General features: G+C 35.8%; 2 protein-coding genes across 2 annotated transcripts; one reads left to right on the plus strand and one right to left on the minus strand.

The window, feature by feature from the left end:
* Window positions 1–601: 601 nt before the first annotated feature.
* Window positions 602–1,977, plus strand: LOC104240144 (protein IRX15-LIKE-like). Its single transcript, XM_009794922.2, has one exon. It carries the CDS (start codon window positions 786–788, stop codon window positions 1,692–1,694), a length of 909 nt encoding a protein of 302 aa, XP_009793224.1. The 5' UTR covers window positions 602–785; the 3' UTR covers window positions 1,695–1,977.
* A 2,183-nt stretch (window positions 1,978–4,160) lies between these two features.
* On the minus strand, window positions 4,161–6,330 carry LOC104240142 (uncharacterized protein At4g06744-like). Its single transcript, XM_009794921.2, has 2 exons — window positions 5,020–6,330; window positions 4,161–4,594 (listed from the first exon to the last, which is right to left on the minus strand). The coding sequence occupies exons 1-2, from the start codon at window positions 6,292–6,294 to the stop codon at window positions 4,334–4,336; spliced, it is 1,536 nt and encodes a 511-aa protein (XP_009793223.1). The 5' UTR covers window positions 6,295–6,330; the 3' UTR covers window positions 4,161–4,333.
* Window positions 6,331–18,461: the final 12,131 nt, after the last annotated feature.

Here is an 18,461-nt window from a genome sequence, read left to right on the forward strand (position 1 = left end):
AGGTTGGACACTATGGGCCTGAGAAGAGGTAGAGGAAGGTCAAAAAAGAATTGTGAAAAGGTGATTAGGTAGGACATAATGCATCTTGAGCCGACTAAGGACATGACCCTTGATAGGAGGGTGTTAAGTTTAAAGATTTGGTAGAAAGCTAGTAATAAAATGTACTTTCCTTCCATTTCGGTAGCTGTAGTATTACACTTGTTTTGTCTTTTTCTTGAATTTCCTGTATTATCTGATATTGCTTCTGCTTCGGCTAGTTAGTATCTCGCTGTGCTACTATTTTTTTCTCCTATGACTCCCTATTATATCTATATTTCAATGTGTTTTATTGTTGTGGCTTTGCTTGCCTGAGCCAAAGGTCTCTTGAAAACAACATCTCTATTTACACAATGTAGGAATAAGACATGCGTATACACTATCCTTCTAAGACCCCACATGTGGAAATATAATAGGCTTATTGTTGTCGGAGCAAGTCACACATAATTTAGTTACTTAATGTGATTAAGAAATGGCTTTATGACTTCCCTCTAATTGTACCTAAACTTCAATGATCATACCTTGAATTATCCCTATATAAATGTATAGTTTTTATTCAAAATTTTTTATTATATAAATGAGCATTTGCCAATCCTCAAGTCTGAATGTTTCTTTAAAGCTCAGTTATCTTCCCTCTCTTAAGCCCATTTTTCTTTGCAGGGATTTCTGAATAAATCCTAATATCGATTTCCTTTTGTACCCAAGCAAAAGAGAAAACTAAATCTTTTTCATCATCCAACGACACAAAGATGAAGAACAACATAGGCAGTAACACAAAACTCATACTCCTACATCCTTATATCCAGAAGCAAGGGAGCTCCAATCGTTTATTATGGGTTCTTGCTATTATTTCATTCTTCACTCTTGCCTTTCTTCTTACTCTTATTTACGCCAGAGAATCCATTACCAGTTATACCTCTGTAGCTGCAGTCTCTGCCATTACTGGTTCAACCAATCCTCCATTGTCAAAGGCAGTGGTTAGGGCCCTAACGCATTATGCTTCAAACTCCAATAACACTGAACATATGTCATATACAGATATCAAACAAATTGCTGATGTCCTCCGACAATGTCAACAACCTTGTAATCTCCTTGTTTTCGGCCTTACACACGAGACCCTTCTCTGGAAAGCCTTAAATCACAATGGACGAACAGTTTTCATCGACGAAAATAGATATTATGCTGCTTACATTGAGGAAAAATACCCAGGAATTGAAGCTTACGACGTGCAGTATACAACCAAGTTAAGTGAAATGAAAGAGCTGATTGCAGCAGCGAAAGAACAGGCACGAAATGAGTGTAAGCCAGTGCAGAATTTGTTGTTTTCGGAGTGTAAACTTGGACTTAATGACCTTCCTAACCAATTCTATGAAGTGAATTGGGATGTTATTTTGGTTGATGGACCAAGAGGGTATTGGCCTGAAGCACCTGGTCGAATGTCTGCTATTTTCACTGCTGGAGTGCTGGCGCGGAGCAAGAAGAGTGGCAACCCGAAAACACATGTTTTTGTGCATGATTTTAATCAAAAAGTTGATAGAATTACAAGTGAAGAGTTCTTGTGTAAAGAGAATTTGGTGAAGTCAAAGCATATGTTGGGGCATTTTGTCATAGGAAGAATGGATCCCAACAGCTACCACTTCTGTCGCAACCATATATAACATCACACCAGCAACTTCGGTCTTCGATCAATGTATGGTAAGGTGAAGTTCATTTCATAATTTAATTAAAGAGACATGTGTCAAGTTTTGAACATATTACGCTAGAAGAAAGAGGGTCCAGAGGAGGTGTGAAATAGCTCGATCTGTTTAAAATGAATTCTTGTATAAATGCAAAGGCCACTGTTTGTAAAAATCTATGTACGTTCCCTGCGGCAAATTGTATATTTTTACCTCAATGTAAAGTGTACTAAATTATGTATGGTAACGTGAATGAATTTCATTATTTGAAGATGTGTCAGATTTTGGATATATTATGCTAGGGAATAGGTAGAGGGGACACGTGAAAAATTAAATACTAAGTAACTCTCTTCTGGCGTAGCTCAATAAATGAAAAGGCAACTAGTTCTCTCAAAGTGCATGTATGTACGTACACTGCGCCAAATTGCTTTTGTTTACCTCAGCGTCAATAAGATTTCGGTCCAAAAAACTAATGAAACTTTAATCTAGTCGCTAATTTTGTTTACCCCTTTACAATGGGGTGGTATGACACCCGTTAAGATGATAAAATTTTTATATACCTACGTTGAAATTTTTTTAAATTAGATTAAATATCTGATCTTACCATTCGCAGCCATAAATTAGACAAAAGTGCCATGACTGATATATCTTTTTGAAAGATTTTCTCGTGTGTAAATTTTAACTTGGGAATTATCTTGAACCTTATCCGACCTTCCTTTTTCATATGCTATCTTTTTTTTTCCAATCATTTTCCTTTTCGGCTACCTCCCAATTTTCTATTTTCATTATTTTTTATATTTTTCTTTTCTTTATTCTATTGTTATTTATATGTGGTATCTAACACGAACACTCAAAAAAGAGACTCCAAAATTATAAAATTTTATAAAATAAGTATTCCTGTTAATCTCAAATTTATGAGTTTTCATTCCTATTAATCTCAAATTTATGAGTTTTCTTTTTTTATATCCGAAAAATTTCCGTCTTAATGGGAATATTAAATATAATTTAAAGAAGATGAGATTTGTGATATTAATTTTTGAGAACTTATAGTTTATTTAATTCTATACTTGTGGAGTCTGATTTATCTATTGAAGATATTTTTTAAAAATTTCTTATTCTGCTTGATGTAATTCCGTTATTGAAAATGTTATCTTACTTGTGTAAATTTATTTTTAATATAAAAAAATATAATTTCCTAGTGAAAATGTTGATTTTACTTGTGTTAGTATAATAAATGTATGATTCCTTATTTAAAATGCTAATTACGTCTATTTTTTAATATCTGAGATGTAATTTTTTTATTTGCAAATAAAAAATACTTATTAAGTTGACCCCAATAAACATTCCTAATTAATTTCATATTAGTCATTACAAGGTATACATTAAAAGAAATTATGGCACTCGTTACCTTCAAATCCTAGATCCGCCTCTGGTTACATCGTGCCATATATGAGTGAGTGTTGCATTTGCTTTTCGTGATTGGTATTATTGATAAATGGTATATAATATCGAAATAATAATATAATTGAGCATAATATTCAAAATATGTAATGTATATTACAAAATATCTTTATTTTAAATAATTATTTTCTATAATACGTGCATGGAATATATATTTTAAAATTTTTATTTTCTTTCATTCTCAATTGTGTAAATAATTTTTTGAGTTTTTTTGTCAATATCAAAATTATTATTACGAACAAATTGTTCTAATTAACTTTCCACTATGCTCAATATTTTTTTATTCCAAAATTGTATATGCTTAAATACTATTTTAATTTTTTTAATTTATAAATAAAATTTATTTATTCTAAGGTAAGTCCATAATATAATTAAAAAGAGAAAAATTATTATATTAAAAAGCTAAAAGAAGATAAAAGTTGATAATTTAGAGGGTAAAATAGATATTTTGCGATGATAATTTAGAGGGTAAAATAGATATTTTGCGATAAAAATTTTGAGAAATCTAATTGAGTGACCTTCTGAGTACTATTGGCATAGTTAAGTGACTTTGTTGTTACAAACGAAAGAAAGATGACTTTGATAAATAGTTTCGGATAATTGAGTGACCAGCTGAGTAATGAACGTACCCTTCAAATTCCTCAGAATTATCCAGATGGAAACGAGTATTGCATACTTTGAGCGGTCTCTTTTGTCATTATTAATTTCCTTAAGGTTATGATGCTTCTAAGTTTAAAACGAATCTGATTTTCGAAAATTCCATTCTAATCTAAGCTCAGCAATTTATATCTTTTTGTATGAAATTACTTCCAATTCCGTTTTCTATTGACAGTAAGTTTCAAAACACTAATGAATAATCATTGCTATTCAGGAAAGTTTCTTCCCACAATAGTTACTTAGATCATGTTTTTTTCTCAATGGGATCAAATTACTCGAAAACAAGAATAGGAGAAGCCAAGCTGGATTCTTTTTAATCTAAGAGGCAGCTTACTCCAAAGACCAAAGCTTATACTCAGTACTTACAAATTAAATACATAAATAACTATATCAGCCTGTGTCTTGTAAATTGGGATACTTGCTGTATCTTTCCCAATATACATACATCGGTATTACAGATCTGAAAAATTATACTAGAGAATTGCCTTGCCACGGTAAATAAATCAGAGGTGAGGTTTATTGATGGCAGCATAAGTAGTTGAACGAGCCCTGGCACGGAGATGGCGATGAGGTCGACGACCAGAAGAGAACTCATCAATATTACAAGGTACTTTACTTAGTGATTCCATGTCTGGACATTTCCGGGGCTGCAAGAAGAAGGATTCACATTCTTCAGGTTTTCTCTGGTTCTCAAGATCCAGTATGCAATTCATGCTAATATCAAGAACCTTCTCCTTTATCAGCTTTCGACATTCTGGTCCAACCTGTTGAGACATAACATAATTAAGACATTAGGAATGTGCTTTTTTATTTATTTTATTATATATATATATACTTATGTTTTTAGATAAGATGCGCAGAAGAGTAATAAGATAAAAACTCATCCGAGTGTTTACCGCAAACTTAGCATAACATATGTTTGCATATGTATTTTTCTCACTTAATCATAATTCATTAATATATATTTTTGTCTCACTAAATCACTTAACCATGAGTAGTTGATATAGTTTGGTATAAACACGTGATGCAGATAAATTTTTAGTGCAATATAAGGTTTTGAGTTCAAATCTCACCATTATGTTTAAAAAAAAACATGCTGAGACATAATAATATAATTAAGTTATTAAGTATATGTACTCTCTAATAGGCTAAGCATTAAAATGAGATGGTAACAGGATTTAATAGTAACCTGCGTAAAATAGTTGAATTTCAAGGTAAGTTTTTCCAAGTGGCCGAGCTTGCACAGTGATTCTGGCACGGGACCATACAACTGATTATAAGATACATTGAGCAGTTCCATATCCCTTAAGCACCCAAAAGAATGAGGTATTGGACCTGTTAACTTGTTCACACTAGCATCAAATACAGTTGCCAGTTTCAGCAAGCCTATCTCATAAGGTAAGCAACCACTAAGTTGATTATTCAAGAACAGAACCTCAAGGATATTTCTACAAGCATTGCCAATGCTTTTGGGGATTTGACCAGTGAATCTGTTGTTGGCTAGTGTGATAAACAGGGCAGCAGTACGGCCAAATGTTTCTGGGATTTCACCAGAAAAACCATTGTTGTTAAGAAAAAGAACATCAAGATCCAATGTGAATACTTGAGGGTCCACTGGACCTGTTAACTGGTTGAATCTAACATCCAAATAGGTTAAATTTGTAGCACCAAGAACAGCTTTTGGGAAAGGCCCAGCAAGCTTGTTATTACTCAAATCGAACTCGAAAAGTTTAGGGTGCGTTTTGGTTGATATTTCAGGTACGGGGCTAGTGAAGTTGTTGGAGTTGAGATGGATGACGACTAAAGTCTTGATTTTTTCAATGAAGTTATTCAAGGCCAGTTGATTGCCGTTTAAGTGGAAACCATTGAAGTCGATGGCAACAACGTGGTTTTTGTAGCAAGTGTAACCTTTGTAACAGCAAACATCGTTGCCTACCCATGTTCTTGTTACGCCAAAGGGGTCGCTAGTTATTGTCTTTTTGAATTTTTGAATGACTTTTATGACTTCTCTTAGTTCTGCGGTAAGATAACCTGGGGTGGTTGGTGGGGGTGGTGAGTGTTTGGGATGAGGAGGAGGAGGAGGAGGAGGATGAACTTTAGGTGGTGGTGGTGGAGGTGGTGGTGAGGGTGAGGGTGGTGGTGGAGGTGGTGGTGAGGGCGGTGGGGATGGAGGCATGGGAGGGGGACATGGTGGCTCTGCAGGAGGCGGCGGCGGAGGAGGAAGAGGACATAGCGGTTCGGGAGGAGGTGAATACCAATCATCTCCATTAGAAGGAGGATAGGCAGGAGCAATGGGAGGGACATCACCTATGATTATGATTTCTATTGCTTCTCTTCTGTCATTTTTGCTAGCTGAAGAAGTTAAGGCAGTTGCATGGCAGAATAAGGAGTTTGAGATAAAGAGGAATTGAGCTACTAATGCTGTGGAAAAGAAGTGAGCGCTAAATAAGTTTCTTGCCCTCATATTTTCCTACTATTACTCTTCTTCAGAAGTAAAGGGTAGATGTTTACCCTATATAGCCATAAAAAGAGGTATGCCCAGCCCTACAACTGTTACGTACCTATCGAGATACAAACTATAGTTACTAGAGTATTCACCAACATTTACAACATGTGTTTTTTAAACTATTTTCATATAAGGAGAATTGGGCCTTATATATACTATTTTCATGTTGCATCCTGATATGTTAGTTTTAATTTTAATTTATACTATACTAAAGAGCTTTTTTACTAATAGTATAATTTTACTTGTAGTAGGTTGTTTGCATAATTTTTTCCAGGTGAGTAGTTCCACCTATATGAGTAGTTATTTTTTACCTTTCAATAGAAAACAAAAGAAATGAAAGCAGAGCAAATAGAAATGTAAATAAAACTAGAATGTTTAGCAGAAGACTGCAAATTTGCCAAAGGCTGGTTTGTCTGATGATTCCTGAGTCACGGCTTGTATTCGCTTTAAATGTTCTAAATATATGCAAGGGAAATAGATACCAATCAGTCTCTCATTTGAGGCCACAGTCTAACATCTTTTTTAATTGGGTGAAAGGAAAAAAGAAAGAAAGGGAATGCGGAATCTTGCTCTCATTGGTGAAAAGACGTAGAAATTTTGTCAAAAAGTTTCTTGGTCTTATTATTGGTTATACTGTAAATGCACGTAACAATTGAAAATTAAGTATGATCATTAGCTATATGCCGGGGGAAAAAGAAACTTTCTCGCTTGAGTTAAGTTTGAACTGTTGTGTGATATCTAATCTGATCCGTACATGAAATGAGCTTTCAATAATACCACAGATAACTACACACTTCTAACTCAAATCGTTCAAAAGCTGCCATTGTTGTCCAAGCTGAATTTTTAAGAGTCTTCACTTTGCCTTTCACAAATCCATTTCCCTCGAGTTCATCGGTCGGAATATAATGTGCCTAGCAATATTCGATATAGCTATGCTTACTTGCAATTGGAAAATTTTATTTTGTGTCTCGTACAACTGAAACTAGTTGTATGAGGCAACTTTTTTGTCTCACAGTTTTGTGGACCCAAAAGGGTCTACAAATTTGTGAGACAAAAAAGAGCCTCATACAACTAGTGTAAGTTGTATGAGACACAAAATAAAACTTCTGCTTAGCAATTTGCATGACGTCGTTCCTACTGTGATTGCTAGGATCATCCACTGCTTTTTTTGTGGTGGATATTGAATTATCCAATAGTATTGTTGATATTTAATCTTAATGTTGATGTGTTGATAAGTGACAACAACCATTGATGTAATATCATTTGGCAGCCAGCAGACAAGTAGTACTAGCTTTTTCCCCCCCTTTTTTGCCCTTTCCATAATTGAAATTAATTAGCTCTACTAATTTAGATTCGCTTCAAATATAGCCCATTAAAGAAAATGGAAAACACTTCCTACCATAAATTTCTTTATTTTTAGATCTTAAATCCAAAATCTATAGTTAAAGGTAATGAAATATCATCAATCACACCACACTCTTAGTCTAATTATTGTTTGCGCTGAAGGTAGATGGAGCAACAATTATTGGAAGGTCCAAATAGTAAGCAATAATGTTGTAAAATGTCGGCAACTTATACAAAGAACTCTCATCTTTAAATTCCTGTCACCAGTTGGATGAAAAGCTTCCCACTTATTAAAGGCATTAGTTAGGTCCCAATAGAGGTCATAGTACAACATACTTACAAATACTCCCTCGATCATTTTCAAGTTCAGGTTGACTAGTCAGCTAGTGTTGTTCATTATTCAATTTGGATTTACTACTGTGCGCTCTTCCTGCTTTTTCGTATTCTTCTTCAATTTGCAGAACAAATAAAATGGAATGAACATAATGGTACTTGGATTGGTGCCGTGGGAGCCGGGGCAGATGCATTCTTTTTGCTATCTCAACTTATAACTTTCCACATGTTGCAAATATATCTTAAAATCTACTAAAATCTCAACAAATATAAAATTTGAACTAGAGTACAATAAGTTTAATGCTAAAAATCTTAAAAGTTAAACTTGTTAAATATAAATTATAGATCTGCCTCAGCTCAATGGGAGAGTATACCTCCAACCCATTCAGCTGCTTTGAGTTTTTCTTTTCTTTTCTTAGTTAGCCATTGGAGCCAATAACTCTGCTCCAGGTATGCTCTTCAATCTTCATCTTATGGAGCCACTTTGACTTCCTTAGATTTCAAGACTTAATTTTTGTATAATTTCTGTCTACTTACATGTCAAGGTAATTCAACTTTCTTCAGTAAAAAGGTGAAAAAGCATAACGAAAAAGTAGGCAACAAAGGAAGGGTATGTAGACACTAGAGTAGGATGAGATACAAAAGCGTATTCAATAATGCACTTGTCCTTGATTGGTTGTGCAAAGATATGTGAAAGAGTTTTTAATGGTCTTAAACTACTTCACTTGAGCCTTAAAATAATGAGTTAAAATGTGTAAATTCTGTAAAAAAATCGTAGAACAAAAACAAGAGCAGCTGATTTTAACCGGAGGCGGCTTAACCCCTAGGCCACTAAAACAACCGCTTTAGGCCTCGCAAAATTAGAGGCCCCAAAGGCAGTTCTTTTTATATGTAATTTAAATATTTATTGTATTTATTATTAAATAGTTATAAGAAAATTTTTCAACTATCTTTTGCTACTTTGTCACCAATCGTTAATAACATAGTCTTATATTTTATGTAGTCTTTTTTCGGAGTTGGTTGAGAAAATTCAAATAAAAGTGAAAGACAATTAAATCTGTAGATACTTTCTAGTTCTTCTTACTCCAATTTGAATAAATTTTATTTACAGTTCTAACTTTGTAAGATATTTTCTTTCAAGATCTCTATAGGCATGCTTCAAGCTAATTAGATCGTAAAATATTTATCATCATTGTAAATACAAACTTCTACATGATTATTACTTAGGGAGGCAATGCTATATAGTGAGTTACGTTGACTGTCATGTAAAAAGAAAAAAAGAAAAATTAAACTTAATAAAATCTTATCAAATGTTAGTAATCTTTCAATAAAGATTAAAAGGGTTGGTTACATCGTCAAAATGAAATTGTTGGTTATATCGTCAAGATGAAATTGCATCTCGAAAAGTAAAAAGAATAAACTTCAACAAAAATATCTAAAATTGTTAAACAAGTTTAAAACCTCTTATTACGTCTTGGCTTTAGGCCTCTAAGACCTAGAGCTGCCTCTGATTTTAACATGAAGCAATTGAGGTATGGTTAGTTAAAACAGTCAAAATTTCGGTGGATAAACAACAAATATCAAAGAAGTCAAAAAAAATTGGGCTTTTTTCACTTTTAGCCCGTGCCATAAACTAATTACATTCGGTAGCCGGAAAGTGTATAAATTTGTACTCCCTCCGTTTCAATTTATGTGAACCCATTTGACTGGGCACAAAATTTAAGAAAAGAGAGAAGACTTTGGATCTTGTGGTGTAAAATGAGGCATATATATTTTGTGTGGCTATAAAACATTGTGTAAAGGTAATTTGTTTCCAAATAAGGAAAGTGGTCATTCTTTTTGACACGGACTAAAAATGAAATAAGTTCACATAAATTGAAACGAAGGGAGTATAATTTTTGTGTATAAAATGCAATACACACACACACAAACTATATAAATAATATATAATTTTTCTTCTATTATAATAAGCACGACTATACAGTATCATTTTCCGAAAAACAATTAGCACTAATTCCATGTGCCATAGGCCTAGAATAACGTTGGAAGAATTTTGGAAGCACCTACCTCGATAATGATGCGTCTAGAATAACGTTGGAAGAATTTTGGAAGCACCTACCTCAATAATGATGCGTCGTCAACTGGCCAGGCCTACATGACATGAGATGGGTGGTGGGCTACGAGAACATTAACACTAGTATCTCTCCCTCCAAGAACCCTTCACTTTATTTTTTGAGTAACTTGAACTCACAACCTCTTAGTTGGAAGTGAAGGTTACTTACTACTAGAGCAATCTACTCTTGTCAAAATGAGGACAAATTTTAATTTAACATATGTAATGGCAGCAATAAAATATATAATGGGTGGAGTGTTTGAAAAGTAAATGTATCTTGCAAACAAGTGAAAACTCCCCAGGATTTTGCTGATATAATATTGGAAAATTAAGACTGTTAACCAAGTTCTCCCTCCCCCCCCCCCCAACCCAAGAGAAAAAGAGAAAAATTATCCATGAGAATGCTCCCTCGTCACGTCCATAAAGTTGAGCAAACAGAGCCACCAAAACGATTACGGAGAAATATATAGTCTGACTAGATAATTCAGTAAATGTATAATAACAAAAGATCTGCAGTGTATTCTGTCCATTTAGAATATTTTTAAAATAGTTTCTTGATCTGGATCAAAATCTGATTAGCATCCAACTCTTATTCAATTTTATTATGTTCTCCACCATAAGCTATGATCCATCGCTTAAATGACCACTTAACTATTTGAAATTACCTAATAAAATATTTTTTTTTTGTTTGTAACAAAAAAGGTCACTTAACTATGCCTATAAGCCATTCAACTATATTTCTCATACTTTTTGGTAGGGGTATACATGGACCGGGTTGATTCGATTTTTATTAAAACCAGATCAAACCAACTATATATCAGTTTGGATTAGTTCGATTTTGTCGGGTTTTTCGGATTTTTTGGATATGCCAATCTTACTTTGTTAAATTTTTTATAAGTAAATATATGTTTAATAGCAATTAAAAAAGTTGACAAATATATGATCTATTAAAATATTCTTATGAGAGAATTTTCTTAGTAACACATGATAGTTATTTTTTTAGTTGTCTCACAATAAATTTTGTTGATGTACACTTTCAAAGTTAATCGAATTTAATAGTTAAACATAAAATCAATATGATACATTGATAATGATATGTTCTATTTAACTTTCAATTATCAAAATATCACTTCAAATTCGAAAAAGATATTAGAGCACTTCATATTCTATTAAATATTACATCTCATAAGAGAATCCCAAATATCTCTAGATATTTTTTAAAGAAAATTTTATATAAAGTCTTAAAATATATATAAAAGTTATATATTTATATGTCGGTTTGGTTCAGAGTTTTTTACTCAATACCAAACCAAACCTTATCGGGGTTTTTAATCTGTTTGGTTTGACTTTTTGTTTGATGTAGTTTTTCAGTTTGGTTTGTACACCCCTACTTTTTGGTGGTCAAATACTTATGTGATCCTTTTAATTATCAACCTTTTTTTTGTTTTTTACCTTTTAAATATGAGGATATTTTTAATTATTTATTATTAAAAAAAAACAAATAAAGATTAATAATTTAGACGATAAATTAGGTATTTGGCTATTAGAAGTTTGAGAAATCTGGTTGAGTAACCTTTTGAGTGCTATATGCATGTTAAGTAATTTTTTTATTACAAACAAAAAATATATAATTTTATTAGGTAAATTGGAATAGTGAAATGATAATTTAAGTAATGGACTCGCATGAGCTATAAAACGAAGAGTCGGTTATGGACTTATGGTATGTGACCCATGCAAGAGCTTCATGGTTTTGAGTAGGGCTGTGCATATATCGGGTATAATCGATAGCTCGAACCGAAAAAAGCTTATTGGAGTATCGGTATCGGATTATTGGATCAACGGTTCGGTAACAGTTTAATATTTTTCACTATTGGGTTATCGGTTCGGGCCTCGATTTTTTCAATTTTCTTAACGGGTTAACCGATAACCCAATAAAATTTAATAAAATTATAATTTTACTCTTAAGTATATAAATATGTCTAAGGCTTCGTTCTCTCTTTTTCTCCTAATTTTCCCAGCCGTATTTCACTCTTCAGACTCTTATTCAATTCTTCATCACTTCTTTTTAAAAAGTCAAAGCACAACCAATTTTTTAGAATCTTAGAGTAAGAACTGTAAGAATGTTTTCTAAAATTTAAAATTTAATTACTTTTTTCTTAAGAACAAATTTCGTTCCTTTCTTTTGAGTTTTACAGTAGATTTCTATAATAAAAATATCTGACAAGAAACTTGTAGCTAGGCAAGTGTCTTCACTTGGCTTTAGTTATTGACTAGTTTTATAGCTTAGGGATTTGGGTTTTAGGATAATTATCGTTTTGTTTTTTTTGGTTTCTTTCGACTTGTGTCTTTTTGGTCCATTTTTTCCCTCAATTAGGGTTTTACAATTGGGATTCATGTTATTAGTAGTTAGTTTGGCTCCCAATCCTATCTTGTACATCTAGACACTGAGCTTTTCATTATGGTTTTGGCAGGAAACCAAAAAACTATTATTTATGCAGACACTGCCTAGCTTTTGCTTTCTTTGTGATCTCTGTCACTAGCTTGATTTATGTAGAAAGACTGCAATCATTGAGAAAATATGTAGTGATAGTGCAATATAGAAAATTAATCAACGATAATAATAATAATGTTGTATAAAAGCAGAATGTCACAACCCAGATTCCTCACCGTCGGGATCGTGATGACGCATACTCGTGAAAGCTAGGCAAGCCAACCGATGCATTCTAACACATTGATTAATTAACTCCAAAGAGTGATATCAAATAAAGCTAAGCAGGTATAAAATGCGGAAGTTCCATAACAACTTAAGTTCTAAAATAAGGCTACCCAACGATCTGGTGTCACAATGTCACTAACATCTAACGATTTCTACAAACATTGGTTTAAAAAAAATACAATTGTTCTCGAAATGAAAGAGACAGTATATCTATAATATAAGGAAGTGGACTCCGGAATCTGCCAACGTCGACAGATCTACCTCAGGTCTCCTGTGGATGGAACGCAACAACCCACGATCTACTCACGAGGTCAAGCACTGAAATTTGAATAGGAAGTGTAGAGTGCAGTATCAGTACAACCGACCCAATGTACTGATAAGTGTCGAGTCTAACCTCGGTAAAGTAGTGACGAGACTAGGACACAAGAACCATATAAACCTGTGCAGTTAAGTCATATACGAATAGAACAATAATAACCGGAAATAATAGATAAAGATGGGGAGGGAAAAACATGCTGCGGGGAATATCAAGTTCTAACAGTAATTCAATAGAGAAGCATAATGAACACCATATTTGTATCAACAAGAATAATGAATCAGTAACACATGCACCGCATCACCCTTCGTACATTACCTCTCATAATCATGGCACGACATCACCCTTCGTGCGTTAACTCTCATAATATCGGCACGACATCACCCTTCGTGCATTAACTCTCACAATATCGACTCGGTATCACCCTTCATGCATTATCACTCACTCACAATATCATGCACGACATCACCCTTCGTGCTTTACACTCTTCCTCACCCAAATAATAGAACAATACGTCCCGACAAGGAAATCAACAATAGAAACAATAACATCCAGACAAGGGAATCAACTATAACCAATATCGTTTCAACAGTTACTTTACAAAATAAATCTCAACTTGAGCCAACACTCAACAATGGTCAATTACCAAGAAATTATCATAAGTCCTATTCAACATTGATAATCATCAATTTAAGCAGGGGCAGTACATAATAGAGTCACAACAATCATGGTATAAGACTCACGGGCATGTTTGACACCAACATATAGGTACTCGTCACCACACCTATACGTCGTACTCAACAATAACACGTAGCAAATAAGACCACAACTCCTATTCCCTCAAGCTAAGGTTACCAAACACATACCTCAATTCCACGGACAAAATCAAGCCTTAATTACCGCTTTACCTCTCGGTTCCACTTCCAATCCGCTTGTATCTAGTAATAATTTAATTAATAACATCAATAAATGCTTAATCAATCATAATGCATGAATATAGTTTTTCCAATGTTTTTACCGAAAAGTCAAAAATCAACACTTGGCCCGCTTGGTCCAAACCTAAAATTCGGACCAAAACCCGATTACCCATTCACCCCCGAGCCTGGATATATAATTGGTTTTGGAATCCGACCTCAATTTGAGGTCTAAATCCCCAAATTTCAATATTCCGAAGTTCTACTCAAAATTCCCAATTCTACCATGAAAACCCTAGATTCTAGGATGAAATCTTGTAAAATGAAGTTAAAGAGTGAAAAAAATGAGTTTAAAATCACTTACATATGATTTAGGGAAGAAAGAGTATTTGAAAAATCACCTGTTATGCTTTAGGGTTTTGAAACAAATAAAAATGGATGAAAAGTCCCGTTTATATAGCCCTCACAGATCCTCAAAACACTGACCATGGAAAAAGGGTTGCGGCCGCGAAACTCACCGCTGACAGCGAAATAACGAGCGCGACCGCGGAAGCTTTGGCCTTGCCAACCTCTGACCGCGAAATCCCACCGCGGCAGTGAAATCCCCAGCGCGGCCACGAAATTCTGCCACGGACCGCGAAACCCCAGGTTCAGAGACCTACAATTTTTTTTGGAATTATGCAGCACAAGTCTTTTTCCTAAGTCTATACACCCCGAAGCCTATCCGTAATTTACCCGAGCCCTCGGGGCTCCAAACCCAACATGAATACAATTCTAAAAACATCATATAGACTTGCTCGTGCGATTAAATCACCAAAATAACATCAATAACTACGAATTTAACCTCAAACTCATGATTTTTCTCAAGAACACTTCAAATTTACTATTTTCACCACTAGACGTCCGAATCACGTCAAATCAACTCCGATTCGTATCAAATTTCACAGATACGACTTAAATATTATATTAAACCTGTATCGGGCTCCAGAACCAAAATACGGGCCAAATACCATCAAGATCACATATCATTTCATTTCCAAAAGTCCTTATATTTTTCTAGTAAATAATTTTCTTTAAAAAATTCTTTTCTCGGGCTAGGGATATCGAAATTTGATTCCAGGAATACACCCAAGTCCCATATTTTACTACAACCCTGCAGGACCATCAAGTCATCGGTCCGGGTCCGTTTACCAAAAACATTGACCAAAGTCAACTTTAATAAATTTTAAAGGCCAAATTTAATATTTTTTTCTTAAATTTCACATAAAAGCTTTCCTGAAATGCATCCGGACCGCGCACACAAATCGAAGAGGAAAGAAATGAGGTTATCAAGGCCTCGGAACCCGGATTCGGATTCTAAAATACAAGATGACCCTTTGGGTTATCACATTCTCCACCTCTAAAACAACCGTTCGTCATCGAACGGACATAGAAAAGTACCTGAATCAATAAAAAGATGGGGATATCGGCTTTGCATATCGGAATCGGACTCCCAGGTTGCTGCCTCAATAGGCTGACCTCTCCACTGCACATGAACTGAAGGGAAATTCTTCGATCTCAACTGACAAAGCTGCCGGTCTAGAATAGCTACCGGCTCATCCTCGTAGGTCAAGTCCTTGTCCAACTGGACAGTGCTGAAGTCTAACACATGGGATGGATCGCCGTGATACTTTCGAAGCATGGACATGTGAAATACTGGATGCACAGCCGATAAATTTGGCAGCAGCGCAAGTCTGTTAGCCACCTCTCCTACTCGATCAAGAATCTCAAAAGGACCGATGAAACTAGGGCTTAGCTTGCCCTTCTTTCCAAATCTCATCACGCCCTTCATGGGCGACACCCGAAGCAATACTCGCTCTTTGACCATGAATGCCACATCACGAACCTTACGGTCGGCCTAACTTTTTTGCTTGGTCTGAGCTATACGAAGCCTATCCTGAATGATCTTAACCATTTCCAAGACATCCTATACCAAATCCGTACCCAACAATTGAGCCTCCCCCGGCTCAAACCACCCAACTGGCGATCGACACCATCTACCATATAATGCCTCATAGAGAGCCATCTGGATGCTCAACTGATAGCTGTTGTTGTAGGCGAACTCCACTAATGGCAAGAACTGATCCCAAGAACCTCCAAAGTCAATAACACAGGTGTGGAGCATATCCTCCAAAATCTGAATAGTACGCTCGGACAGTCCATCTGTCTGAGGATGAAATGCTGTGCTCAACTCGACCTGTGTACCCAACTCACACTGAACCGCCCTCCAGAAATGCGAGGTAAATTACATACCTCGGTTTGAAATAATAGACACATGCACACCATGAAGACGAATAATCTCCCTGATATAGATCCCAACTAACCTCTCCGAAGAATAAGAGACTGCCACAGGAATGAAATGTGCTGACTTGGTCAGCCTATCAACAATAACCCATACTGCATCGAACTTCCTCTAAGTCCGTGGGAGTTCAACAAAGAAGTCCATAGTAATACGCTCCCACTTCCACTCGGGAATCTCAATCTTCTAAAGCAAACCACCAGGTTTCTGATGCTCGTATTTACATGCTTAATTCAAACACCGAGCTATATAGGCAACAATATCCTTCTTTATCCTCCTGCACCAATAATGCTGCCGCAAGTTTTGATACATCTTAGCGTCTCCCGGATGAATAGAATACCGGGAACTATGGCCCTCCTCTAGAATCAACTCACGAAGTCCATCCACATTAGCCACACAAATACGACCCTACATCCTCAAAACTCCATTATCTTCAACTGTAACTTGCTTGGGACCACCGTGCTGCACTGTGTCCCTAAGGACTAGCAAGTGAGGATCATCATACTGCCAATCTATGATATGCTCAAATAATAAAGAGCGAGCGACTGTACAAGCTAAAACATGGTTGGGCTCAGAAATATCCAACCTCACAAACTGATTGGCTAAAGCCTGAACATCCAAAGCAAGCGGTCTCTTACCGACTGGAATATTTGCAAGGCTGCACATACTAGCTGACTTCCTACTCAAAGCATAGGCCACTACATTGGCCTTCCTCAGATGATACAAGATGGTGATTTCATAGTCTTTCAATAGCTCCAACCACCTTCTCTGCCTTAAATTGAGCTCCTTTTGCTTGAACAAATACTGCAAACTCTTATGATCCGTGAACAACTCACATGACACGCCATATAAATAATGCCTCCAATCCTTAGCGCGTGAACAATGGTTGCTAGCTCCAAATCATGAACTGGGTAATTCTTCTCGTGAATCTTCAACTGCCGCGAAGCATATGCAATAACTTTGCCATTCTGCATCAACACCATACCACGTCCAATACGAGATGCGTTATAATATATTGTATATGGCCCTGAACCTGTGGGCAAAACCAATACCAGCGCCGTGTTCAAAGCTGTCTTGAGCTTCTGAAAGCTCGCCTCACACTCGTCCGACCACCTGAACTAGGCACCCTTCTGGGTCAACCTGGTCATTGGGGCTGCTATCGATGAAAACCCCTCCACAAACCAACGGTAATAACTCGCCAAACCCAAGAAACTCCGGATCTCTGTAGCTGATGTGGGTCTAGGCTAGTCCTTGACTGGCTCAATCTTCTTAGGATCCACCTGAATACCCTCTGTTGATACAATATGACCCAAGAAGGCAACTGAACTCAACCAAAACTCACACTTCGAAAACATAGCATACAACTGACTATCTCTCAAAGTCTGAAGAACGATTCGAAGATACTGCTCATGCTCCTCTCAGCTACGAGAGTAGATCAAAATATCATTAATGAATACAATCACAAAGGAATCCAGATAAGGCTTGAACACCCGGTTCATCAAATCCATAAAAGTTGTGGGGGGCATTTGTCAACCCAAATGACATCACTAAGATAGTAGCCAGATCTCAAATCAATCTTCGAAAACACTTTGGCACCCTAAAGCTGATCAAACAAATCATCAATCCTTGGCAATGGATACTTGTTCTTGATAGTGACTTTGTTCAACTGTCGATAATCAATACACATCCTCATCGATCCATCCTTCTTCTTAACAAACAACACTGGTGCACCCCAAGGCAAGATGCTAGGTCTGATAAAGCCCTTATCAAGCAAATCTTGCAGCTGCTCTTTCAATTCTTTCAACTCTGGCGGGGCCATGGGGTATGGCAGAATGGAAATGGGCTGAGTGCCCGAAGCCAAATCAATGCAAAAGTCGATATCCCTATCGGGTGGCATCCCTGACAGGTCTGCAGGAAATACCTCTGGAAACTCACGAACAACTGGCAAGGAATCCATAGAAGGAACCTCAGCACTAGAATTACGAACATATGCCAAGTAAGCCAAACACCACTTCTCGACAATATGCCGAGACTTTATATAAGAAATGATC

Source organism: Nicotiana sylvestris, chromosome 2, assembly GCF_000393655.2.
Source record: "Nicotiana sylvestris chromosome 2, ASM39365v2, whole genome shotgun sequence".
Taxonomy (NCBI): domain Eukaryota; kingdom Viridiplantae; phylum Streptophyta; class Magnoliopsida; order Solanales; family Solanaceae; genus Nicotiana; species Nicotiana sylvestris.

What these genes read in the sequence shown, in the direction of transcription:
- LOC104240144 (XM_009794922.2), top strand. Translation starts at nt 786, where the DNA reads ATGAAGAACAACATAGGCAGTAACACAAAACTCATACTCCTACATCCT.
- LOC104240142 (XM_009794921.2), bottom strand. Translation starts at nt 6,294, where the DNA reads ATGAGGGCAAGAAACTTATTTAGCGCTCACTTCTTTTCCACAGCATTA. An exon ending in AATTCAACTATTTTACGCAG is followed by an intron (nt 4,595 to 5,019) that starts GTTACTATTAAA and finishes ATGTCTCAACAG; the next exon opens with GTTGGACCAGAATGTCGAAA.